This window comes from Bradysia coprophila, unplaced genomic scaffold (assembly GCF_014529535.1).
Source record: "Bradysia coprophila strain Holo2 unplaced genomic scaffold, BU_Bcop_v1 contig_358, whole genome shotgun sequence".
Classification (NCBI taxonomy): domain Eukaryota; kingdom Metazoa; phylum Arthropoda; class Insecta; order Diptera; family Sciaridae; genus Bradysia; species Bradysia coprophila.
In genome coordinates this window covers 1,420,744-1,447,448 of record NW_023503616.1, presented here as the reverse complement: position 1 = coordinate 1,447,448, position 26,705 = coordinate 1,420,744, and the positions used below count along the sequence as shown (strand labels likewise).

The window sequence follows — 26,705 nt, the reverse complement described above, 5'->3', positions numbered from 1 at the left end:
TAGCAGCCAAGACTACACGCTTTTAGCACTTTGATTTTCCTGGTTTGTTTGCTACAGAGAGATGTGCTGTACATTAAACATGTCATTCACATTCATCCATTAAGTCACTCTACTGGTACAGCTTAAATCAATACTATCTCCAGCAAACAAACTTCGTTTTGACGTTGTCAAAATAACACCTTATTTCTTGTTTTTACAATCATGCACTTTTACCACTTTAATGCTTTTAGATATCTTCGATTGACTGGCAGTGCGATCGCATGCCAAAAATTGTGTGCAAACTAAACACAGCTAACAGAGGGGAAGTTTTTGAAAAAAAAATTTAGGAAAACAGTTAACATAGAAAATGCTAATGGAAAATTGAATTAAACATTTTTAGTAACCGTGAATCGTTTATATTTGAAGTCAAGGAAAATAAAAGCGTTGAATTGCACGAAAAAATGTCTAAAATGTGTTGCTGCATTTGCAGGAATTTAAATAATTTTCCGCTTTTGCGAGGTTGGCTATGATGAGCTGAGGTGTGCTGTCATCAGTTTCGCGAACCGATGATATCTATAGATTTTTTTTCCAACGTCGCTTACGTGATATTTCATATAAATATAGCAACGTCGCCTACACGATTTACACAGAAATATTATTGAGGTCGTGGTTCTGTGGATAAAATTTGACAATCTATACAGCCTTGGAACAAACCATAGCATCTGCAACCAAGCAGTAGAACCGATTTTCCAAGAGGAACCTGCGTATACAACCCTACTATGCTGTCATTATAAAAAATCAGAGTTGCCGGTGTAATATATTTTGGACACACATGCTCCAGTTGTTAACCGCTAATTCGTTCAGTTTCCGTTGTAATACAAATATTTGTGCCATCACGAAAATTTTGTTTGAAAATATTAGTCGACTTTCATGTTTCTTTATGGTTCGAGTGCACATGAAAGTCGACTAACATTTTCTAACAAAATTTTCTAGCTGTGCATGTATTTCGAGTGTTGTAACTTTCTTATTTCAGGGGGGTCGGAAAAATCTGTGTTCACTCAATTTAAAAGTTGATTGGTGAATAATCCGACGACTTTCATGTCACTTACAGGAAAGTCGCTTAAAGCAGCTAAATCTGATGTTATCTCCTTTTCTGAAGTTATTATCTCAACTTTTTTATTTGTTTTATATCCAGCACCCGTTTTTTATCTTTCTATGGCAAACCACACCTACCTAATACTTATTTATTGAAGGGCTAATTCAGTTGCCGTCTATAATTTGGTCCAGTAAATTTAAATTGAGTTGATATCTTAAAGGAAACTGAATCGAACTAAAAAAAATTGTGTCAGCCTAAATATTCGTGCTGGCACAAATATTTGTGTTACAACGAAAGCTGAACGAATTTCAAAAAAGTTTGTGATAGCACAAATAATTTGTGCCAGCACAAAAATGGTAAACACAAAAATTGTCATTATCTTAAACGGGGTCAGTGGTTGACAGTTTTTTGGTTTCGATAATTAAATGTTTTATCTCATTGTTTATTCACAAATTTTCATTAAAGAATAATATTTGACAATTTTTCGTGCGAATTTCTTTTAATCGGTTTGAAATGACCTACTTGTCTACATTTTAAAGTAAACTAAAAATTTAAAATTTTTGACGCTTTAGGGGCTCTTATTAAATTTACACTTGTGGCGGTTCAAAAAATGTTGTTTATTTACTTCTATAATAAAAAATGAATAGAGTCCTGGTGCACATACTGACTCTTCCCAGGTCTTGTTTTCGTCCTTCCAGATTGATGTCATTCATAAATTATGAATCCTAATATCATGTGATGTGATATACACTAAAGTAATGTTACAAAATTTTCAGACCTACCAGCGACTCTTTTTGGATATATACTTTCAAATTCCTTCACGATACGTTTCACTATCCGATATTAGTCTTTTTCTTCTTGCTTCACTCAGAGACAAAAGATTTATCGTCGTGAATCAGAGACGGATGTCTACCTTTCATAAAAGTTTTCTCTAGGAGTTGTGTCTTCGGAAATACTCGACATTCAAACTCGTCGTAGTAGCAATCAATACAACGAAATGGAATAAAATATTCAAACAAAAATTGGAATGGAACCATTCATGTCAATAATTTTTAAAATATTTAAATTCTCTAATTAGAATCTAAATGGCCCTACATTATCATTAAAAAATCTGAGCATACGTATGGGAAAAAAGTTTTCCTTACTAGCAACTCCCAACCTGTAGACCTTGAAGACTTTTGGCTTTTTCTTGCTCCCTTCTGGACTTTTGAAATTATCATTATAATGGTTGTAGAACTCAGGATATTGAAGCATTATTCACGCTTTTTTGGGGTTCTGTTTTTGGACGTTTGGGTAATTGAAGTTACAGTAGACTGATTCCTATGATTGGAACACTCTTGGACCATATTCTCAGTTCTAGAACTTTAGGACATTGACGAATTTTCTTGTTTTTTGTTTTGTTTTGTTCCCTCCTGGACTTTCGGGATTATTTGACTTAACAATACAACTGATGTGTATACCTATTTGAATTTCGGATCTTCTACCCTTCTACGATGGTAAAAGTGTGAACAATCTCTTACTTTTAAGGATTTATTAAATCTATGAAAAATCAAATAATTCTTCCAAAACTTATAATATCAGCAAAAAACCCTTTAAATAGTAAAAAGTGAAGCAAATCCCAGATCGCAGATGCTGAAAAAAGTACGGTAAATAAAATTTTTGAAATGCAGAATAATGTCGTGAAAGAAAGACATTTAAAATGAAGAAGGCCGAATCATCGGACACTTTGTGACACATTTTTTGTAAATTTTGGGAAGGGACTTGCGTCCCTTTTTACTCTTTTAAGGGTTTTTGCCTGATTGGTAATGCAATAATCCAATCAGACTACAACCGTCGGATCCCAAGCGTATTTTTCAGTGACATTCAAATTATTTAACAAATCTATGTCTTCCGCCGATAGTTCGAAATTTAAATCAAAATTCTCTTCAATATGTGTCCTAGAGCTGGCTTTCGGCAATATACCAATATCTTGCTGGTACGCCCAACGCAACAAAACCTATTGCGTAGAAGAGTTGGATAAGGTCAGTCAAATGATTAAGCCAAAATTGGAATTGTATTTCATCACCTGTGCTGATGTGCGGCCGACTTTTTCGGCTATCCCAAAGACTGTTGAGTCATTAAGCAATCGTAAATTATCCGATGTGCCCAATGATGAGTATGCTTGAAGAAATATGTTATGTTGCCGGCAAAAATGCGCTAATTCCGGCTGATGGTACCTGGGATGCCATTCGCATTGATTCACCGAGGGTGGAACACCATCACAATCAGCTAGTAGCTCTTCCAAATGTGAAACATTATAGTTGCTCACTCCAATCGATCGACAGTGTCCAGATTTGTGTAATTTGGTCAACGCATTCCACGTCATTTTGCGATAAGACTTATTTTCGGAGCTAGTCACGTTGATACCAGAAACACCAGGCCAATGTATCAGGTACAGATCTACGTAGTCGATTTGCAAGTTTTGAAGTGACCTCTTTACAATGGATGTTACTTCAGCTTCGCGTTGATTTAATGCTGGAACTGATGGGGATATTAATTAGATCAATCGGCCAAATTTCCGTAAAATGTAACATGCAACTTACTGATCTTCGACGTTATAAATATGTCTTCTCTTCGTAAGTTATATTTCGGCAGCAGTTCCTTCAGGGCCTCGCCTATGTGACTCTCGTTTCGATAACAAACAGCACTATCAAAGTGTCTGTATCCAACGTCTAAGGCAATGTCAACAACCTCAAATATTTTCTCACGATTACTAATTTTATAGGTTCCGACTAGAAGAAAATAGAAACATTAGAGTTTAACAACAAGAGAAAATCATGTTGGTAAACAGAAGCAGAAATACTGACATCCTAATATTGGGATGTTCAACCCGGTATTTAATTTTTGCACTTTGTTCATTTCTCTAACACTTAACTCTGACGATGAATTATTTTGAACGACAAATTATTAAGAATAAGTTCAGAAGACAAAAAAACGATTTAAATTTATCGGTACAAGTTTTGCGATATCTCAGATTCAGTGTTATTAGTCTTATCACTGTTTTAAATAAAACTGTCAAACTGTTAAATAAAACCACATAAAACTGTCAAAGTCAAAACAAACTATTTTTTCTTCAACTTTCGTGAACATATGGGCAATCTATTTGAAATAGATGGTCTACTACGACGCTCAAATTAAAAGTGTACAAAGTTTTAAAATTGGCAATCCTTTCATCCCACTATGGCATATATTTTCTGGATTTTGACCAAATCGTATTTTACATGACTAGGGATAAAAAGATGCAAAGTAGAGTTTTCGTGTGAATTTTGTAGATCCGAGGCGAAGCCGAGGTCAATAAACACACGAAAACGAGACGTTTCATTTTTATCCCGAGTTATGTAATGGATTTTACATGCTGAGGGCGTCGAAAGAAGTGCTTAAAACATGATAAGTACGGTTTTCGACGCATGTAGCATGTAAAATGTAATTGGAACAATTCCAGTCATAAAAATAATCGGTTTTATGATTTCACTTGTGGCCCTGCCACAATCATTCACAATCGATCGTACGATCGTACAAACAATATTTTTATTAGACCGTGTGCGATTTTGATAAAAAAAGTTTCATATTTCAATAAAAAGAAGATTTACGATGAAACCATTGAATAAAATATTTCCGAGAATTATGAGTTCCTGTGAACTCTGGTGTAAAATCCAAGGTAAATATAGTGAGGAAGTAATGCCATATACAACCGAATCAGATGTGCAGTGGCCATCTCTCCCTGTTTTCAAAATAACAAAATTGCTTAGAAACCTGGGCCATCTGTTTTGTGATAGTCAAACATTTAAAAAAAAAAAGATGTCAGTGGCAACGAACTATTGTGCTAGGCCGCGCGTTACCACACGAATGGCATTACCTCCGCCCATATATTTACCTTGGTAAAACCAACAAATTTTTATTTTTATTTAGTGAAACATACTAGACAAATAAAAAAATATTTAATTTTTCTTTTAGAAATTATTGAAAAACATTCTTGCCATCCCATTTATAGGATCTTAGTAAGAATCCAATAAGATTGAATAAGAGTGGATCGGGATATGCTTTTAGTCTCATTCAAATTACAGCTTTCAAAGTGAGATATAAAATCAAGCAGACATTTTTAGATATTCTGTTTACACTTTTGTTCTACAGAATAACAATTTACATCAATTAAAAATAAGTTATTGATACTTCACTGTGGAATATATCCATTTTAAGGTGCATGGTTCAAAGAGCAGTAAGGCAATGAATATAATCTACCAGGTATGGTCTTGCGGCGGTTCATTATTCATTCAGCAAATTACATATTCACCACCCGCACTCTTCTCAGTGATTGCATTATAATCGAGTCATCATTCCGTTCGTAGCGGTCAAACGGTTCGATCCATTTTGTCAATAAATTCATTTTTAGTTAAGAATTTATTCGAGCGTTTTATTGACGGAGTACAACTCCGCACTGGTGACCCCGCGTTCAAGAACACTTAACGATTCCGATCATCGTAATAATTTGGTTAAATTGATTGAAATACAATCAAAAGTGCGTAATAAATTTGACCGTGCGAAGCAAATCGTATGAAAAGGATAATTTCCGTCGGTGCAACGAAACGTTGTGTGTAAAATTCGAACATCGTCGTACGCAAAATTATGACCGAAATGTGCTCAAGTCAGTAGCAAGTGAAAATACGAAAACGTTTTCATTCAATTTCTACGTGGAACATCGAAAATATAATTTTCATCGAGCCGACGTCCGTCATTTTGTACACCGCATGGCACATCCATTGTTCAAATTTAGCATTGTTTGGCATAATGACAACTAGCGCCACCTGACGATCACTAGCCACACTCAAGTACACTGCTCATTTGCCAAGTGTCACGAATACCAACCTGCCGAAAAAAACGTCAACCAACAGAAGTCACAACGTCAATGTTTTGGTCGGGAGATTTTTTCACTGTTTTAAATTGATGAACAATTTCGAAGATGTAAGCTTCAATCTCAACGAAAAATATGGTACAACATACAGCCGATCAACACAGCAAAACCGTCGAACGTCTAGAATGGAATCAAATCAACGAAACGAAAGCGAACTGTCACAATAATAGCAAACCAAAATCATCAAAATCTCTCGCGACTGGTATGGATGTAAATCCCAGTACAACGAGAGCTGTATTTTATGTGAATCATCGCCGGATTTCCTTCGAAATCATAGATTTTTGGAATCCACGGCATGAGTCATCGAAACAACGGAATCAAAAAACGAACAGTTTCATAATTGAGATTCAACGGGAATTTCCTCGACAGAATAACGAAAGCGACACAAACTGCGAAACAAAAACAACAATCAACCAAAGTGTTGATCAAGCAAAACGAGCGAACAATTGATTAAATCATCGAAAATTAATCAACGAATCTGGTGCGAACAATCAGACGAATTCAACAAATTCTGGGCGATAAACTAGAATTATATAAGCGACCACATAAATGTCAGTCAAAAATCGATTCAGCGTATTGGATCGAGGACAGCGAAGTAAGCGAATCTGGACGTAAACCAGTACAACGAAATCATCATCGAACCGAAATACTTCTCGCGTTACTGGGTTGGATTAATTTCCCAAAACAACGAGGACATCGCACTACTGAAGTCTAATCTGCATTACCTGCGAAGCTACAAATTCTTTCGGGTACAGCGATTGGACACTTCAGAGACTGCACGCGATTCACTGTGCAGAGAACGTTCAACCGACCTCATCACATCTGATGAGACAAGCAACGAATTTCAACCGGATTCATCACAACTGATGCGAATTAAAGTCAGATTGGCGAAACGAAACCGACGAATCAGGATATTTTTAGCGGCAATGGTATGAACGATTATGAACGAATCCAGTCAGCAAATATGCGAACAAAACAAATCCATCTGTTATGGATCAGGAAGCGAAGCGACAACAAACGACCATCCGAATTTGAAATTTCCGCGATCAATGGATTTCATCAAGTTCGACGAACCATTAATAAGGAATTTGACGTACGATGTGAACAATACATCGCTCAACATATCACTTCACCGTACCAACAAAACCTCGGAAACCTAATCGTTTTGTTCTGGGGTAAAACTTTTTAATTTAACGATCATTGTAACGCAAACTTTTTCGTAGATTTTTTTATTGTAAAAAATTTCTAAGAGGGGAGTAATGCGGCGGTTCATTATTCATTCAGCAAATTACATATTCACCACCCGCACTCTTCTCAGTGATTGCATTATAATCGAGTCATCATTCCGTTCGTAGCGGTCAAACGGTTCGATCCATTTTGTCAATAAATTCATTTTTAGTTAAGAATTTATTCGAGCGTTTTATTGACGGAGTACAACTCCGCAGTCTAATGTCACCGCGGAGGAAATAACGATTTTAAAAACGGATTCAAACGCATTCATTTTCATATTATTTTGACATGAATAATGAATACGTTCAAAATAAATCGATCGATTTTGAAGAATCGGCCATACTTACGCTAAGAACGGCTTTATTTCTCAGTAACTAGCTAATGATACCATAGAATTTGCGAAAGAAATTTTTGCTTAAAAAAAATCGTTGTTGACTCCTCCACCAAAATTCGAGAAAATGACACCTTCGAACAAATAAACATTATACTATCACTAATTCACGCCGTAAGTGCGGTCGGTTCACTTTTTCATCGAATCGTTACTACAAATTCAAATTTTAGGCACATTTGCGAACTTGTGAACTCTGGTGTAAAAGCAACAAATTTTTATTTTTATTTAGTGAAACATACTAGACATCAAAATCTGACGTGAAAGCATTTTTGCTCATAATGTCTACAGCTGGGCAACCTCTGGTTTATAGGTCCAGCGCCTATCCAAGTCGACCAACGAGACGAACAAAAATGAAGTCATTTCAGATGTTTATGTGCCACATTTAGCGTTAACCAACAATATTCACGTCTTTACTAGCTCACTGGCTCGCATGAATATTGTTTGCCACACATCAGTAACCACGCTGATCTATCCAATACATTACGTTCTCCATTCGTATTTACACGTGAATATTTGGAATCACTTTGATGTTATCGTATTGTGCAAATTTACGACAATGGTCAGCTAAGGTCAACTAATCTGATATCACTAATTAAAAAAATACAAACATTTATGTAAAACGTGTAAAACTCATCATCGTAAAACCGATGGTCGCTCATATTTTATTACGTTTTTTCCTGAATGTCAACTACACGCCAGCTCACACCAGCATCGGGCGACATATTTTGTAAGCGGTCCAAACCGTCCAAACGGTATCAAACCGGTATTATATAATTTTTTGTAATTTTTCAAGTCAGTTGGAGTTGGGACAGTTGCAAATAATTTTCGAGACGCTTTCTTTGTTTTTAACTTATTCCAAAAAAAATATTAAACTCTATGAATGTGCAAAATTGTTAGTAAATAGTAACGTACAGAGGATTTTGTCTGAGAAGAAAATGGACGAATATAATATTCTGAAATTAAAAGAAAACGTTGGTGGTGTAAACATTGCGATCCGAGCGAATGTCGGTTTGAAAATATCAACGAAAACCATGGCAAATGCACATATTAATGACCCAATTGTCAAAATACGAAAGTCATTATCGGTTCGCAAAGATAAATTAGCCGAAATTCTAAATAGCAAAACGTTTCAACCATTGTTTATTGATTCAAATGGCACCAGCCCATCAACAACAACGATAGGGACGTCATCAAACATATGTGACGAGCGAGGTGATGAGAATGTGCAACCACAGTCAAACAATGAAGGTAATTTTGATATCAGTGTTATTCAGTTTAGCTTGACATCGTTGCTGGATGTTTTCGTCACTTTACGCGCAGAAAGTTTTTTTTTAATTAAAAATCGTGATTGTTGCATAGTAAAAGTAATTAAAATTGTAATCATTAGGAGGGACGCATCGACCTTTAAACGGAATGGAACATTTAACTCCGCCGTCGATCGTTAGTCATATCAGTGCAATGAATCCGAAAACTCCTCAAAATCATAATCATGTGTTGGCCCGTTTGCAGCGTGATCTGGATAGTCCATCAGCAGCTACGAGACTACGGGCAATGCGAGCATTAAAGTAAGTTTTACGAAGACCCATTACCACCTAACCTATAAACAGTGATGCAGGGAAAATTTTCAGTACGAAATGAAATTTTTTTTTATTGCCACGACATGTCAATGTCTAATTCGCTTTATCGTTCAATATCTCGGCAATCGGTCAGTCTGTGGGACTTTATAATATCGCTTTGATTAGGAGTAGCTAGATGAAGCGCGAACAATTACATTTCGATTTGATAAGAGAGTTGTATAGTTTCCGTGACTGTACATTGACGGTACAAATACACAGACATTTTATTTGCAAACATTGATAAAATGCACTGAAACCGAAAAAGCAAAATGTACGACCAAAATATATCATCACATTTGAAGGTTGTTACATTTTAGAAAGAGAAAACGAATTTATTCGAAAATTGCTGACGACACTTTAAACATTTTCAGTAAGGTAAACAAGAGCGTACAGACACAAACGCAGATTATAACACAAGTTCATTTGAGTTAATTATGATGGGTTGTATTATTGATCTTAAAATGTAGGTTTCTCTGGTGAATCGAAAATATAAATTTCGGTAAATCGAGTTTGTTTTGGAACAAGTGATTGGCGACCGATTTTGTTTAGTGCGAATGAGAGCCATATTTACCCATTATAATGTCTTCGTTTAACAGACGGGCAGTTGATTTGTTGTCGTCGAATAATATGGTTGATTCAATTAGCAAATAGCTCAACCGGTTTCGTGGTTTGTTTCTTGTGCTTCTCGTTGTTTTAATGGACAACGATAAAAATATGGCAATGCTGACTAGATTTTATTGTAGCTTGTTTGCATGCACGCTAAATAGCCTTAATACAAACGGATGATAGCGGCCGATTCAAAATGCACCGAAGTCACAGCAACTAAATTACAAGTCTTAGGTGAACGAATTGATAATTATGAACCGGGTACTTTTCATTCAGACCAACTGAAACACTCCAACACTCGGATGCGAAATCGTCAAAGAAACTTCACGAGGAAGCTATTATCCGTAGAGTGTGTGTTGCTTGTATTGAGGCGTGCACTAACCGTATCGATGCTGCTCAATGTATTGTATATATGAGGAGAGATATGCATGAACCGAAATTTTTTTATTCGAAAAATTTCTTTTTGTGACGGTTAGTGCATAACTCTCCTATATGTCTTTGCCTGAACTTGATGAGGTTTACTGATGTCTTCATAAGCAAAATAAATTCATTTGTCTTTCTACCGTTCGTCTCAATTTTTGTTAGGTCAATCGACCATGGATGGGGTTTCGGCTTTGTCATTTTATATTTTCAACACCTATTTCTTAACGGCTAGACATGAATAAATGTTCATCTCTTTCGGTACGATTTGCCAAGGAAGAGAATTTCTGTGAACATACTGTGCTAGTGCACATCTAGACTAAGTAGCATCCAGTAGTAAATCGATATTTTTATTTCTTTACGCTGGACAGAAGTATGCGCTCCAATTCGCGTAATTATCCCCAGACATGGTTCATTGATATTAAAGTAGCGAATTGAACTTCCCACTAACCCATTTTGTTGTAATCAGAGTATCTGGAATAATTGAACCGATTCATTCCTTTCGAGAATTCGTAAGTCTTTTTGATTTCCACTTATAGAAGACTAATGACTCATAACTCTCGAGTCAGGTTCTGGAAAAAAGTTTACTTTCGAAAGCTCAAAGTCCTCGACGATCTGTAACTAACCTGAAATTAAATTGTTAGTTCTCGTCGATTCGTAATTCTAAATAAAATTGCGGGAACGGTTGGCATAAAACAGTTGCTGTGACAACGGTGTTTCGACACCCGTCGCCGCTTCCATAAAGTAATCATTTGCGAACACAGACTCGCAGACTATGCTCATTCAACTGAATGATTCTTAAATATTTTGGGAGACAGACGAATAACATACTTCAACTCAATCTTGTATTGGAAAACATCGAAATTAAATGAAGAAATATTGTAGCGATCGGTCATATTGTTAATCTGAATCTTTTATATTAAATGAAGCTTGTGATTGCCACAGATATTAAGGGGTGAAATATCTTTGATCACCAGAAGCCATTAGCAAACTTTAATACCAAAACTACCATACCAAAACCGATGTGCCATTCTACCAATTAACTTTTCTTTCCAGATCGCCAATGAATTGCCCATACAATCAATTCGATGTGCCACATGAGGAACAAGACATAATTACAGAAGAGGAGCGTCAGGAGTACGTTCCGCAAACGATTCAGGATGTAATGAAAGATGTCATTGTCTATGTTGAGGTGCGATTCGGAGACGAGAACCGTACGGCTAGTATTAAGGAAGCAATGGGCGAAATCGGTGCAACAGTCAACGATAATTTCAATAAGTTAGTGATTTTGAGTCGTTACGAGGGTCAAATTTTTCAATATTTTTTTTCTGTTGTTTCGTTGAAGGAATACAACTCATGTCATATTTAGTAATGGCACGCAATCAACGTATAATAAGGCGAAGCAATTGAATATTCCGATTGTATCGATTCTGTGGATTGAAGCGTGCAAAAAGCAATTGCGTTTGGTCGATCCATCAAAATTTGCCATCCACAACATTGCACAGTACGAAAATCCGGAGTTATATAAAAAAGTCAAGGTAAACCGATCAAGCACTGTCCCTCTCTCTAGTTTTCTGATGTTTCGATTTATTTTCGCAGGTGAAAAAATTTTTCCAGACGGATAACGAGTTGAAAATTAGAAAGAAGAAAGTCACACCACCGCCGATGAAATTTAAACCGATTAAAGTACCGAAGAAAGCAAAGGACAACCTAACTAGCATGATGAATGAATTCCATAATCGTCAGATCGTGAACTCGAATGGAATCAATTACTTTTCGTCAGACTTTAACGTCGGGGACTTGTTTGACGATAGTGAAGTCACTGATGGAAAGGCAAAGCAAGTCAACTCAAAGCGTTCGTTAGTTTTCGACGACGAAGCTACCGTTTCACCACCATTGCGGAAAACCGGCACCGACAATAAGCAATCAACTGATTCGAATGTTTCGCTAGTGAAAAGCCAAAAGTCACCGACAGTTTTCAAAACTCCCTTAAATCGAAGAACAACCGTTGCACCAAGTGCAAGCGTTGAACAGACACCAAATAGCTTGGTTCGAGTAACTCGACGAACGTCTATGCTGGCACTTTCTTCACCATCAATTGATCACGTGTCCGTTGAGAGGAATCGTCATGTGATGCCAGAAGAAATTACTGAAATTACCAATTGCAACGACAACCGAACAAATAACCATTCGGTGCCAATGGATATAACGCCAAACGTTGCATCGTCGACACGCATAATTTCGAGTAGGAAAACGATGTTTTCATCAAGTGCAATGGATTTAACGGATGTGCAACCGACTGTTCAGTCAACGCGTAAAAGGAATTCTATTATACCAGCGCGGTTCAAAGACTTTGAAGTGAACACCAAGAAATATGTCGGAAAGAATTCACCGGAAAACTCTCAATCTGAGAAAAGTAACCGAAGGCGAACAGTGTTTGCATCAGGTGATACAGTACCCAGTCAGTCAACTGTTGCAATTTTTAATGGAGCGAAAGATGCTACGGAAACGCTCTCGAATAGACGTCGCACAGTAAATACTCTGAAGCAGTCGACCGGTGTTGATGCGCCACCATTGAATTCAATTCATCAGCGCAAAGATACAACGGCTAATCAAAACAATACGGTGTTCGCTCCGAACGACGCATCCAGTCCGTTAATCGTAAACAAAGATGACGGACGTAATATAGCAAGCCTGAGGCGGACTTTATTCAAAACAGTGCCCAGTCCATTGGCTGCTACACCAACGGCTAGAGTCAACGAAACGAAACCAACGAATTCCAAGCGAAGACGTACATTACTGCCGCCGAGTGATATAACTTCCACTTCACTGGCTGTTACTCCAAGTCAAGAAAAATCAAATCCGAATGTATCGAATCGGCGTCGAACCTGTTTTTCAACTAGTCAAAGTGCAAGCCATCAGCCCTCTTCTGCCAGCAAAGGTAAGCCGTTTATTAAACTGACTGTTTGACCGTTCACTGATCATTTCTTTCCGATGGTTTTACAGACAAACAGATTAACGGACTGACTACAGTTTTAACCCCACCAACTAAGACTGCTGAATTGGAGCATAGTCTATCCAAAAATTGCTTGACTCCACAAGCGCACACTTTATTCGAAGAATATTCGAAGAGATTGTCATTCAGTTCAACAAACAAGCGGCACACTGATCGCGACATTTCGCTATTTATCATAGAGCAAAGACTGAAGAATCTAAACGAAATAGCTCGCCTGAATCGATCAGTCAATGAATCTGAACCCAATGTCGATAACGTTGAAAGGCGAGTAGCCGACGGCGTAGCCAGATCATCGCCACAGTTGCAGATTCCAGACGCGGCTGAAAGTGTTCCAGATGTGCAACCACCGCCATCGAAAAAGCGGAAACTATTCAATCCGACCGCCTACGAAGAACAAGTAGCCATGCAAAGCAATGATCCTAGTGATAATAATAATAAGGCAACTGCAGACTCCGGCAACAAATTGCCGACACAGACAACGAAAATTCCAAGTTTGGCTCCGCAGAAAAAGACAACTGCAAAGCAACGACGAAGCACGATGGACTTCAAATCGGGACCACCGAAACCGGTCAATGTTTATGCCAGCATAATGAAATCGAATGCACCGCTAAACTATTTGGCTTATTCGAACATGAATCCGGAGCAGGTCACTGTTATTAATAAGGTATGATCGATGAATATATGCATTATTGTTGACGGTAGTACGTAGTTCGATATGTTCGTGTTTTGTCAGATTTTATTTTTTATCAAAATTGTGTGAAAAATCATGTTGATCGTGGAGACAGACTTGTAAGCAAAAGAATATCGTGACGAGTATTGGAACATACTTTTATATTTCGTAGAAATTATCGACCCATTTATTTTGCGTTATCTTTACTTTTGATGTAGTTTTTTGTGTTGTTCTGTGTACTATAAAAACTAAAAATTATTATTATTGTCGTAGAGCTGAGATTTTACAGACTCGGTAAAACATTTTTTGCCGTATAAGTAACCCAAGCATATTTGTAAGACGATACTTGTAAAGAATTTTCGCAAATTAAATTTATTTCCAAGCAAAATAAACGAAATTTCGGTTTTTATTTTTCACACTATGTCGATTTTACGGTTCCGTTTCCAATTATCGTATAAAATCCAAGTTGTTTTCGTTATACTTCCCTAGTGATTCCCGTCTCTGATTCAGTTTTAGAAATAACAACTTTCAATTCAAACAAAGGGCAGTAAAGCAATAAGTCTGTCTATCATAATTCAAACTCAATCAATAGTTATTTGTTTACCGAGGGGAGAGAATAGGAAATTCTAACTCAAACCAAATTGCGGCCCTCGCTTCGTTCCGGAATTGGAATTACCTATTACTCCCAGCATTTATCTACGAAACAAAAACATCGATTCGCCAGACTAATTTCAAAAACATAAACAAAGTGACGGTTTGAATGAGAGAAGTTTTATTTTCTCCCCACGGGAGAGAAAGTGCTGCACTTTTCTCACTAGAAATGTCATTTGAACAGTCATCAAGAAAACACAATTTTCTCATTTCACTGGAGGGGAAAAAATAAAGCGAAACACAACGCGCTCATGAAAAAATAATTTTCTGAATAAATCTTAGTGCCATCCTAACTATTTCAATTTCTACTCTTCAGCTTTCCAATCAATATCATTGAAGGATTAAAAAGCTTGGACTGAAGAATATGTCCATCTATCAATGACACTCTGTTCACAAAACAAAAAATTATCAGAAGTTTCTCGGTCCCATTCCTCATTTCTCTGGAGATTTTGATTCCATGCTTTATTATTCCCCCTATTCTATCTCTGTCTTCATTTTCGACATGTACTTGTATATAGCTAGCTTTCCCTTTCTATTAATGTTCTCTTGACGTATTACATTCGTAGAACTTTTCGTAGACTATAGCCGCTTATCCGGTAATTCAGTACTAAATCCAGTTATTATTTTAACTAGGCCATCGCAACGTTGGGCAAATTTAAGGTCGAGTCTAATGTCACAAAAAAAACCACGCATTTGGTTACCTTCGACTCAAAGCGTACCCAGAAATTCCTTCGTGCTATCATTCGTGGACTGTGGATCATAAATTATGACTGGGTTACTTCATCGCTTGAAGCTGGAACTTGGTAAATTTTGATCTCACGATCCGGCGGTTCGGTTTATTATTGAAATTGTCATTTATTCGCCTTCCACACAGGTTATACGAGGAACCATTCGAGAATCGTACGGTCTCTAGTGCAGTTTCTGTAAGAAATATTAATTCGTTTAAGGCTCGGAATCAGGTCAGGTTGTATTCAATCTGAAGGCAAGTTACCTGAAACCGACTTGACCTGAATTTAATTTAACTTTAACCTGACCTGACTCAACCTGAAATCTGATATGACCTGACAGGTTTTCAGGTTACGTGATTTTTTCCTTAATTCAGGTCAAATCAGGTGATTTCTGGTCAGGATCTTTAATGAGAAACCTGAACATGACTTGAAACCTTTCAGGTCTACGGTTTCAGGTTCAGGTCAAGTCAAAAATGACCTGTTCCCGAGTCTTACATCTATCTACATGAGCGAGAACCGATTCTTATACCAATGATTGTTTAGATGTGTCGTGCTGAGAGTCAGGCATTCGGCTCCAAGTATAAAATCGAAGTATTTGGCCATATCGAACCGATTTACATTTCATCGCAGTGTAGGTGTCCCGCTCTCAAAGAGTTGTACACAATGTGCGGTGGACGAGTAACAAATAGCCGACAGACGGCCAAGTATATTGTTACCGATAAGTTTAAGGATAAGGTGAGTCAACGTTGCGTACATTCGGATTGGATATTGGACAGTATAGCTGCTGCTAATTGCAAAACATTGTCCAGTTACGTTTTGAAATCGGTGCCGTAGAGTGGCCAGTGAAGGCTTTTTCATTTTAATGGAATTAGTTATAGTTAGGTGTTCACTTGAAATTAATTTTCTTTTTATTATTTGATCTATAGTAATATAAGCGCGTACTAACTGAATTATAAAAATGTGTTTTCATTCACCACCATCCCGGTTATAAATAGACAGCGAAATAACACTTAAAATCAACGAATGTGGATTGGGACAATCGTTCAACGAAATAAAACTTTGTTTCAATTTGCAATAGCATAAAATCATAATCAACAAACGTCGCGTCGTCGTTACGAATCATCTTCAATTATTCCAAATTCTTTCACAGCTTTGATTGTTTGACTAGCAGCAACACCGTTACGAATGATTTTGTAGTATCCCGATCGGCTTAGATCAATGACTGTTGACGCAGCTCGTTGCTCTTCAGTTACACCCAATTGTCCTCCGTCAAATACTGCTCCCAACTAGGAAAGGAGAAGAAGAAAAAAGTTTAATTCAAAGGACTACAGAAGTTACTCTTTCCTCCTCCAAGGGAAAAGTAGTATTTTACATGACTAGGGATAAACAGACGAAAAGTAATGCTTTCGTGTGAATTGTATTGATCCGAAGCGAGGTCAATACACACACGAAAACAAGACTTTTCATTTTTATCCCGAGTTATGTAATGGATGTTACATGCTGAGGGCGCCGAAAGTAGTGCTTGGAACATGAAAAGTACGGCTTTCGACGCATGTAAATTAATTAATTCTGCCGAAAGGCCAAGCGGGACAAGAACAATGGTTAAAGTTACCTGCGGCCAAAGCAATCTAAATTCATCTATGTGTAAAGTACTCTTCTCGCTGCTACGATTGGCACTGGTCAGAGCAATGGGAAACTCGCACATCTCCGACACCTTCTGTATAAACTCAAATTTCGGAATTCGAATGCCGATTTTTTCGATGCCATTGTTGAGGTACGGATTGTCTAAGTTTTTCGATCGTTTCAAAACGATTGTGACGGCGCCGGGTAACAGTTTTTCCAGCAAATCATTTGCTAAATGTGATGCTTCGCTCCAGTGTCGCAAATCGTTTATTGTTGGTACACAAATGGCAACGGGTTTGCATTCATTACGACCTTTAATTTCATACAGTTCGCGAATAGCTTGACGATTATTAGCATTACACGCTAGGCCGTAAACGGTATCGGTCGGTATAGCAATCACACCACCAACTCGTAGCTTTTGTGCTGCTATTTTCACTGCATGTTTGTCCGAACACTTCACAATTAAATTGTCCATTTGAATTTTCGAGTCGCACGATTCGATAAATTTGATCTGATTCACTGATAGTTCTTGTAAGTCGCTCATCTTGCGCCCAAAATATATTCTAACTAATTTCAAACCTTTGTCTATTAACATAGTTTATGTCCATTCTTTCGTTCACTTAATCACGCCAATTGTGGCCACATTTGTTGTTACAGCACTTATAAAACGTAGTCATCGGCTCATCGGCAGATCTTATTTGCATTTGCATAAAATAGGCTCGTCGGTGCGAACACGATGGACATACAGCATCGGTTGAATCAACATTCTCCCATGCAGCCGATCCACCCATTACATGGTCCACTTCCTGTTGAATTCGTTAATTAAGAGTTTAGAAAATTTGGCCACAAAAGCGGAAGACCGTCTCTATCGTTATACTGTACCTTTAATTTGGGATAAATTCGAGTAGAAATTTTACGTTTGATATTCGAAATGTATGGACAAGTGCTGCATGAAAATCGCAAACAGGTGGCACTTTCCTCAACGAGAAGCAAATTACCGCAGGTTGGACAGAACAGCATTTTTGAGTTGATTCATTTAAAAGATTTAAATAAATTTTAATACCAAGAAAATCACGTTGAAAGTATTAATGATGAAATGGTAGAGTAATGTTTTGCACGTGTGTGTATCATTACAAGTCGTCTGTCAATTGTGTCAAATGTCAGTGTCAACTGCTCTCGATATACAGTTGGTAGAGTTGGTCTACGGAGCGGTCTATTGGTATACAACGCATAATTTTAAAACCCCATCAATTTCATAGAATAACAATGAGAATTTGATACGACCTGCTACTTTCGAAGAAAAAGTTTTCTGTAGATCTAAACCTTTATACAAAAATGAATGTTCTACTTGTTTTTAAGTGGCTGCTCAGTGCATTTGTACTTTTCATCTAGTACGTTACTTAACCTCAGACCGCTCAGACCGGTATTCGAATCGGTTCAAAATAATATGAACAAAACAAATTAAAAAAACGAAAATAAAGCAAATTTGTGAAGTGAAAAAGTTGCGCCAAAAATTCTTACTTGGATATCGCATAAATAGTCGAGAATGGAAGTCTCTACACAAATCGAGAAGATAATCACCAGCTTAAAGAAAACCTGCGAACTGGCCATAAAATGCGACAGTAACGGTGAGAACAGTAAAACGTAAAACATTCGAACCCTTTTCAATTCGAGCCACATTGCCATTCAATATGCAGCGAATCTGGACGAGTTCCTGGCAATGGCAGCGAAAATTTCTCAAGTCGATTTGGAAAATGCTAATGCGATAGAAGCAATGGAATCGGCAGCAGAAGCTCAAACGGAAGAAGAATTTGATGTTGTAAGTCACTTGTGTTCTTTTGATTCAAATAACGATTTTTCATAGAAAATTTTGGTTTACTGGTACTGATAACCTCTATAAGAGTTCGATGAAATATTTTCAAACGAATCTTAGTAATTATCACCAATTTGCAAAAAAACTTCATCCAGCTATTATGAAACTTAGATTGAAGTCACTTCCGATCTGAAATGACCGTTGGCTCTACAGAATCGTTAGACTGTCTTGACAATTCTATAAAACACATTTTTTAGCTGTAATACGGATATCCTATTAATGTTGGACTTCTGGATGATACCACGTAATATTCAATGTTTTTGGTTGTTGCTGCCCAGGAAGTTTCGAAGCCTGGAGCCAAATATCGATTTGCGATGTCTAGCGCGATAACACGAATACTTTTGACTTTTTTGGGTATATACCGCGTCGTCTTTGTAAGCACTACAAGCCTCATACTTCCAAATCAATGGCTTGTTTATTGACAAAGTTATTCAAACCTGAGTTCGAAATGTAATTTTTTCTTATCATACGATATGGGACAACTCTGTTGCCAAAGATAAAAAGGAAAATTGAAAAATGTGGTTTCACAATTGCCAGAACAGTCTAACGGTTCTATAGAGGCTTCAGTCATTCAGATCAGATCACAGATCATCTTTAGCTAATTGATCAATTGGCTTATCTGATCCGAGGAAAAAAAAAATCTTGATCGTGCATAATGCATACTAAAGCATTTCTACCTTCAATCTATTTCAGATTTTTCGTCGATCCATGGCGGGAGACGTTGATGACGATGCTGTGAAGCGTCACCACATCTACAAAAACTTCGAACGCTTTACTCGTGATTTATTAAGCAAACGAATGCGTAATTTACGATTGCCAATTGCAACCTGTACGTTGCATTCATTATACTGTCTTTTTCAGTCTCATCAACAACAACAGTCACGCAAACTACAGTTACCAATGATATGGAAATTACCGAAACCAGTCACGCTATTGATCCGATAACGAAGGGCCCACTTGTCCGGCCGGTTCGGAACAAACATTGCAATCACATTTATGGCTATCAAAGTGTCATCGATTCGTTGGCAATCAATCGCCGATTAAGGTATGCATAAGCCACTTAGCTCTCCACATTCGGCACATTAATTATTGTTCAATTCAATCAATTTTAGATGTCCGATGGTTGGCTGTTCCAATAAAACTTTTGTCAGCGAACAAGATTTAATTGAACTGTGAACAAAAACGTTACCGATAACGAATTCATTGGGCTGTAAATTGTTGTACCAGCAGGGTTTCTTAATAATAATTTGAAAAAATTTGTGCCGACTTTTCAATATCTAGTCAACTTACCGGATGTTTGGTTCAAAGAGTGAATCGGAAGTAATATTTTTGTCACCACAGTCTTTCTCCGCTATCGTTCGTTTCGATTGTGATTTAACTGTCGTACACACTTCCCTGTTGTGCTTTATACACCTGCTCCTTTCTGCATAATCAATAATCATTTTTATCAACAGCTGAAAGCGGCATATTACCAAAGGTAGAAATAAAAGGAAAAATAAAACGGGAGTCCATTCACAATTGTCTATGCCCGTCGTGATAGTCTTATGTATTGTCAGGTCTGAATTATCACGAATTGTCTGTTTAATATAACCCACTATATCACGACACGGTGCAGGTGGTACAGAAGCGATTAAAAGACAACATTCCTAGGACGAATACAGATCAACCACGAATTACCACGCGAACATTTAATGCAACACTTTGGATATGAAATATTACACCAATTAGAACTGAAAGCCATTCATCAAATTGAATTTCAATTCATATACCAATCATGTTACACTTAATGTATTAGTAATCTCCGGAATTGTCGATGTAATCGATTGGTGGTATTTTCGGTTGTTTCTCACAATGATGATGTTGATAATGGGCAATAAGCGTAATAGACACTTCATCGAGAAATTGATTGCTGATTCTTTGCTGTCACGTACTGATATAGTGTCAATTTATCAAGCGACGATAAGTGGTGTACCTTCGTCATTGCGGCTATCGATTACCCCATAAATTGAATTGAGCTCTATCTTCGAACACACATTCTCCTTGCGTTGCTCGTCGATACGTATTCATATAAAATCGTCACCGAGGCTGACGGTTTACACTACAATTAAGTTCTCGGTTCAACAACTAAATTTTTTTTGTCCTGACCACTACTTTACCATTGAAATGGTTCGACAGGCGTTGATTTCCCACATAGTCCTTGTCGGAATTTTGGCTGCATGTAAGTATAAATTACCTCGACAACAATTTATCCACAGTTTTCACACCATGTCCATTCGAAAAGATGTAGCATGCCAAACGGATGATCCCTGGGATCAAGTGCCAGAAATCTTAAGACGAATAACACCACCAATAATACCGAATCGCCAATGCAACATCTTAGATTTTAATGCCATCAGGAGTCCAAACAGTGACGATGTTGAGGCACCATCCGCAACTGTTGACGCTAATACAAACGCATTTAAGACAGCCATTCAATCTTGTCATGATAATGGCGGTGGCACTGTTTACGTACCCGAGGGAACATTTATAACATCGGCAATCACGTTACTTTCTAACATTTCCCTGGAAGTGTCACCTGGCGCTATAATTCGATTCACACGAGACACCACAAAGTATCCGCTTGTCTTCACAAGATGGGAGGGTGTGGAGCTGATGAATTATTCTCCGTTTATCTACGCATTTGAAGCTGAAAATATAGCGATAACGGGTAAACAAACACATTTCGATGCCATTTACGTTTTGAAAATATCTGGTGCATTATTAAAGGTAATGGCGTGATTGATGGTAATTGCGACTGCGAACATTGGTGGCCATGGAAAGGAACTTGGTCCAGACAATGCTGGATCACAGTTCCCGAAAATCAAACAAATGCTCGTAATGCACTGTTTCAAATGGCTGAAGATAGAACGCCTGTTGAAACTCGCGTGTTTGGTGAAGGATTTTATTTGCGGCCACAATTTATTCAGCCCTACCGATCCAAAAATGTTTTAATCGAGGGTGTCACCATTTTAAACAGTCCGATGTGGATTGTACATCCAGTATGTTGCTTTTTACTGTTGACGATTAACCTACGTTCGAAAATAAATCCGATCGATACAATTTCAGGTTCTCTGTGAAAATGTAATCATCAGAAATATCAACATCACAAGGTACGTAAAGTCTGGCAATGTTAAATTTCAACATAATCTGATTTACTAATTCCTAATCTAAAGTCTTGGACCCAACTCCGACGGTGTTGATCCAGAATCATGTAAAGATGTTCTCATCACTGGAGTCTATTTCAATTCTGGAGACGACGACATTGCAATTAAATCCGGACGAAATGAAGATGGTCGTAGAGTCGGCGTACCGTCTGAAAACATTGTTATTCAAAATTGTACAATGGCAGATGGACACGGTGGTATCACACTTGGCAGCTGTATATCAGGAGGAGTTCGAAATGTTTTCGCAGAAGATTGCTATTTGGACAGTCCGAATTTGGACACAGCTATCAGAGTGAAAAACAATGCACTCAGAGGAGGAATGCTCGAGAAGTTCTATTTGAGAAACATTCGAGTCGGTCAAGTCGCTAAACAAGTGAGAAATGATAAGGTTGTTTTCCAACGCACTGCCTTTACGCAATGAATTCTTTTTCTAGGTTGTTGAAGTCGATTTCTATTACGAAGAAGGTCCAAATGCCGCATTCAAACCAGTCTTAAAGGAAGTATTCATAGAGAATGTGGACGTGACTGGAGGAGCTCCGTATTCATTAGTGGTGAAAGGTTATCCCACTCCGGATACTTCCTACATCGAAATGACACTTCGCAACATGACATTCTCCGGACTCCGAAATTCTCCTCACTATGTCATCCAGGATGTCGATTCCATTGAATTTTCCGAGGTTTATGTGCAGGTGTGGCAAGAATGGAAATCAGTAACTGATGCAGGTCATTCGTTGGCCGCATCTACATTCATTATGTTGATAGTTTCTGTATTTTTAATGTTTGTTTAATTTTATCAGTAATTTAAAGTGCCAAAAAGTTATGCTAGAAAATAAATTTGGATGAATAAGTTAAACCTTGTCTTTATCTTTGATCGCATTAGATACAAATACTTGAGAGATTGTACGAAAAGTTGATTAGAAAACAACTCTTCAACCGCCACTTAACAATCAATATTGAATGGCCACTGTTTCTTGAACAAAAATATTAACATCGGGTCACATTGCTGCTACATCCTTCCACATAATATTATATGTGTCGCATTCGCATATCATTTCATATACTAGATTACATTAATAGGGTTGACAGGATCTAGAAAATCTATTTATGCAAGCACTACAGGTCCACTGGAGGGTTAGGTATAGCGACCGCATCTACTCCTACTTAATCTGTTACCTCTGTAACATCAACATCAATCATCTGCAGAAGAACGACGAGCTCTTGAAAATGCCGTGCCGTATGTGACTCTTTTCTATTTATCAATAAGATGAAGGTATTAGAGTGCTCACATCCAGCGCACAATAAATTTATTACCATCAGTGTTTACATTAATATCTAAGTAAAATTGTGAAAACGAAATGCTCTCGTTCATAAATATTGGCTTTATATGCATTGTCTACTAATTAGGTGCTTTGTACTAAGATTATGGTAAGTGGTTATGTAGTTGTTCATTTGACTAAACGTGTATCGTTCATTATTTTCAGTCAGTCTATCGCGTTACTTCCTAACGGACACGTATCTTTTGTGTTTATTGCTTAAAATGACACATTAAGTTGTTGAAGATTAAATTTTGTCATTGAGCCGCTCAATTTGAGCGAATGCTTAAACTGCATGATATATAATCACAATTTCGGATTCGGATAACATTAATGTTGTGCATTGCGTGCAAGATTAGACTATTTATAGCAAGGTCCGACCTGGTTGGTGGGTGGATCAGGTCCCTTGACTGATGAAGTTTTCAAAATTGATAGTGTTGGTCCTCTGCTGTTAAATTTTAAAATTTTTTTGGTTGTGCCTATCGCGCTCATGCGGTAATAATTAAAAGTTATCAAAAGACGTTGAAACATTTATTTTTCATGCTTCGGGGCCGAAAATGAGGGCAATTTTTCGAATTTTCTCGGGTTTCCGGCCCTCAGCATGAAAACTCACATGTGCACCTGTTTGGGACGGTTGATTTAAGGCACTTTCGCTTGTAAGCCTCACTTCGTTCGGCCTACAATCCGCGAAATTGCCTAAAATCAATCGTCCAAAACAGGTACACAAATGACTATTAACTTCTCAAAATTATAACCATAAAATGCATAGCATCAGTTTAAACCTACTGTAAAAAGAAACAACACAATCGAAGGCAAAGATTAGGAGATACCAGATCTCATAAATTTGATTCTTGAATGAAGAAAACAAAAACTCTGCAAGAGGCTCAGAACTAGCCTAGTTAACGCATGTCAAATAAAAAAACGACAAAAATTCTCCCAGATCATTAGAAAAATATTGCCCATTACGAACTTAACCTCACAAATGTTATACTTCGTCAATTCAAACAAATGTTTCCAAAAGCGTTGGTGATTGCTCAACTGCCATCGTGCTATCAAAAAATCAGTCAAAGACTCTTTTGTGAATAACTCACAGATCATTCGGGCGATAATACCCATCTACGAACTTAACCTCAGGAATGTTTTTCCTCGTCGATTGAAAATTAATTTTTGAAAATCGGTAGATAATTACTTCAGTTATCGTGGCATCAAGCGTTACAGAAATCTCAGTATTTTTTGCTTCTTGCTAACATTTAACATAAAACCGATCACAGTGAACTTGACGACGTATTTTCCGATGTAAGACCCTTTGCTTTAACAGTTAAGGGAATAACCATTTGAAGTGTTTGATTGTGATTGACATCTGTAGAGATTGTGACTCATCGTTGTATAGTATTATGATGATACACTTAAGTAAATAATATCAAATAAAGGGAAGAGCTCGAAAACGTTGTGGTTTTTTGGAATGTGTATTGTTCAGACAATTATAGTATCGAGAGGTAACGTGTACGTGACGTAATTAGACATAGTGAGCAAGGATTCGATGTATTTTACCAAGTTTTTTGATTTCATTGTAAAGAAGTGGTCTACTAGAACGTCTTAAAAGATTCAAATCTTTCTCCTCGAAACTAGCGGCAATTTATTGAATAATGTTTGATCATCACTACTCGGTAACTCCCTGTTGGTGTTGAAGAATTTCGCGCTGCGCCATTCACAATAACCCCCAAAGTGACCTTTTCCTTATTCAAAATGTGTCATTTTGTCAATTGTTGTGAATGGCGCGGCGCGAAATTCCTAGCAGCCGTAACATCTGTTATTGATAACGACGACAAAAATAATGACAAGCTCTGGGTAATATGGTCCTTTATGCAGTAAAATGCATGTTAAAAAAATTGAAGTACAAGATTTGAAATGAACCGATTAAAAATACTTTGATCGATGGAAGTAATAGACCCGATAATAATACTGGTCATATCATTCTAGCAGGAGCTCTTAACAAAATAGTCGCATATTTTTTCGCTATACGATTTTGCTTAAAATATAAAAAAAAACGATAAAAATTCAGTCAAAAACATCAAATAAAACCAACAAAATTCAAATCAAAAGTAACCATTTAAAATTGAATATTAAAAGACAATATTCGAACGATTCATGTCCAAAGAATGAACGTAATACAGAAAGCCATTTTGGCATACCTATGAAGAAACAATTTAAAATTGATCCAACGACCACGAACCTTAATATGAAAAACAAAAACGCCAATTATGCTTCAAATGAATTATTGCTTCAAAATCGATTTGGTCCGCTAAATGAAATTGAGATCGATGTCAACGATTCTGGCAAGCCCAAACGCGAAAGAGTTCCACCAATTGTGTACGGTAAAAACTATCATGACACAGTCATAAATAGAGATGAGCGGGCCGACGTTTTTTCAATACCCAACCCGACCCGGCCCGATCCAATTTTTTGAACCCAAGCCCGACCCGACCCGAGACTTTTCTCTTCGCGGCCCGACCCAACCCGACCCGAAAAAATCATCGGCCCGACGTGACCCGACTTTTTTTTACTATAAGAAATTTAATGAAAAATCATTTTCTACGCATAAAAGCTTTGCAATAATCTTATACGCTTATCGGGTCGGGTCGGGCCTATGTATTTCGGGCGGCCCGCTCATCTCTAGTCATAAAGTTGTTAACGATCGGAAATTACTCACTGAAGTTCATGTCCACTGGAATCCGTTTAAACTTAGCAACTTCTGATCAATTTAGGTCAATGACGAAAGCAATGGATGAAGAAAAGATTTTCTTTTATACCAAATTCTAAACCCGTCAAAATTGTATTAAAAGGCTTGTATTTATTGGATGTTAACATCCTGAAGAAGCATCTTACTGAGTCTGGTGTTCAATGTACTGAAATTAAGATCATGACGTTGAAAAACAAGCGATTTTCCGACCTGATTTATTTTGAAAAGGGATCTGCGAAGATGAATGAACTTAAGAGAATACAATACATTAATTAGGTTGTAATACGATGGCAATAGTATAAACAAAGTTCAACTGTAACGCAATGTAAAAAATTGTCAATTGTGTGGCCATGGAACAAGAAATTGCAGGTTTCCTAAATGTGTTAAATGCGATGGTGATCACGTGACGAAACTTTGCAATGTAAATGTTGATAATGACAACAAATGTCTTCTTAAATGTGCAAACTGTAACGGTAATCACACGGCAAATTAATCGCAATGCCCTTGTCGCATAAAGTATGTACAGTTGAAGCAAAATGTATCCACAAATCGAACTCACAATCAGAAATTAATCAAGATCAATCAACGTGTACCAACGAATA

General features: G+C 37.3%; 6 protein-coding genes across 6 annotated transcripts; 3 read left to right on the top strand and 3 right to left on the bottom strand.

The window, feature by feature from the left end:
* Positions 1 to 2,662: 2,662 nt before the first annotated feature.
* LOC119081806 (glyoxal reductase-like) lies at positions 2,663 to 4,118 on the bottom strand. The gene is made up of 4 exons (XM_037191036.1): positions 3,922 to 4,118; positions 3,658 to 3,846; positions 3,141 to 3,595; positions 2,663 to 3,071 (listed from the first exon to the last, which is right to left on the bottom strand). Exons 1-4 carry the CDS (start codon positions 3,971 to 3,973, stop codon positions 2,895 to 2,897), a joined length of 873 nt encoding a protein of 290 aa, XP_037046931.1. The 5' UTR covers positions 3,974 to 4,118; the 3' UTR covers positions 2,663 to 2,894.
* Positions 4,119 to 8,428: 4,310 nt separating this feature from the next.
* LOC119081722 lies at positions 8,429 to 16,310 on the top strand. Its single transcript, XM_037190864.1, has 9 exons — positions 8,429 to 8,892; positions 9,032 to 9,209; positions 11,343 to 11,564; positions 11,632 to 11,824; positions 11,886 to 13,227; positions 13,293 to 13,966; positions 15,257 to 15,426; positions 15,498 to 15,546; positions 15,895 to 16,310. Exons 1-9 carry the CDS (start codon positions 8,580 to 8,582, stop codon positions 16,183 to 16,185), a joined length of 3,432 nt encoding a protein of 1,143 aa, XP_037046759.1. The 5' UTR covers positions 8,429 to 8,579; the 3' UTR covers positions 16,186 to 16,310.
* Positions 16,279 to 18,117, bottom strand: LOC119081812 (yrdC domain-containing protein, mitochondrial). Its single transcript, XM_037191044.1, has 4 exons — positions 17,857 to 18,117; positions 16,964 to 17,780; positions 16,460 to 16,637; positions 16,279 to 16,412 (listed from the first exon to the last, which is right to left on the bottom strand). The coding sequence occupies exons 2-3, from the start codon at positions 17,567 to 17,569 to the stop codon at positions 16,464 to 16,466; spliced, it is 780 nt and encodes a 259-aa protein (XP_037046939.1). The 5' UTR covers positions 17,570 to 17,780; positions 17,857 to 18,117; the 3' UTR covers positions 16,279 to 16,412; positions 16,460 to 16,463.
* Positions 17,070 to 18,029, bottom strand: LOC119081846 (DNA-directed RNA polymerase III subunit RPC10). Its single transcript, XM_037191088.1, has 2 exons — positions 17,857 to 18,029; positions 17,070 to 17,780 (listed from the first exon to the last, which is right to left on the bottom strand). Exons 1-2 carry the CDS (start codon positions 17,992 to 17,994, stop codon positions 17,595 to 17,597), a joined length of 324 nt encoding a protein of 107 aa, XP_037046983.1. The 5' UTR covers positions 17,995 to 18,029; the 3' UTR covers positions 17,070 to 17,594.
* A 296-nt stretch (positions 18,118 to 18,413) lies between the features above and the next one.
* Positions 18,414 to 20,095, top strand: LOC119081827 (E3 SUMO-protein ligase NSE2-like). The gene is made up of 5 exons (XM_037191065.1): positions 18,414 to 18,602; positions 18,672 to 18,793; positions 19,541 to 19,649; positions 19,709 to 19,892; positions 19,960 to 20,095. The coding sequence occupies exons 1-5, from the start codon at positions 18,521 to 18,523 to the stop codon at positions 20,021 to 20,023; spliced, it is 561 nt and encodes a 186-aa protein (XP_037046960.1). The 5' UTR covers positions 18,414 to 18,520; the 3' UTR covers positions 20,024 to 20,095.
* Positions 20,096 to 20,859: 764 nt separating this feature from the next.
* On the top strand, positions 20,860 to 22,903 carry LOC119081758 (probable polygalacturonase). The gene is made up of 6 exons (XM_037190948.1): positions 20,860 to 21,065; positions 21,129 to 21,554; positions 21,614 to 21,885; positions 21,953 to 21,996; positions 22,060 to 22,423; positions 22,485 to 22,903. Exons 1-6 carry the CDS (start codon positions 21,011 to 21,013, stop codon positions 22,836 to 22,838), a joined length of 1,515 nt encoding a protein of 504 aa, XP_037046843.1. The 5' UTR covers positions 20,860 to 21,010; the 3' UTR covers positions 22,839 to 22,903.
* Positions 22,904 to 26,705: the final 3,802 nt, after the last annotated feature.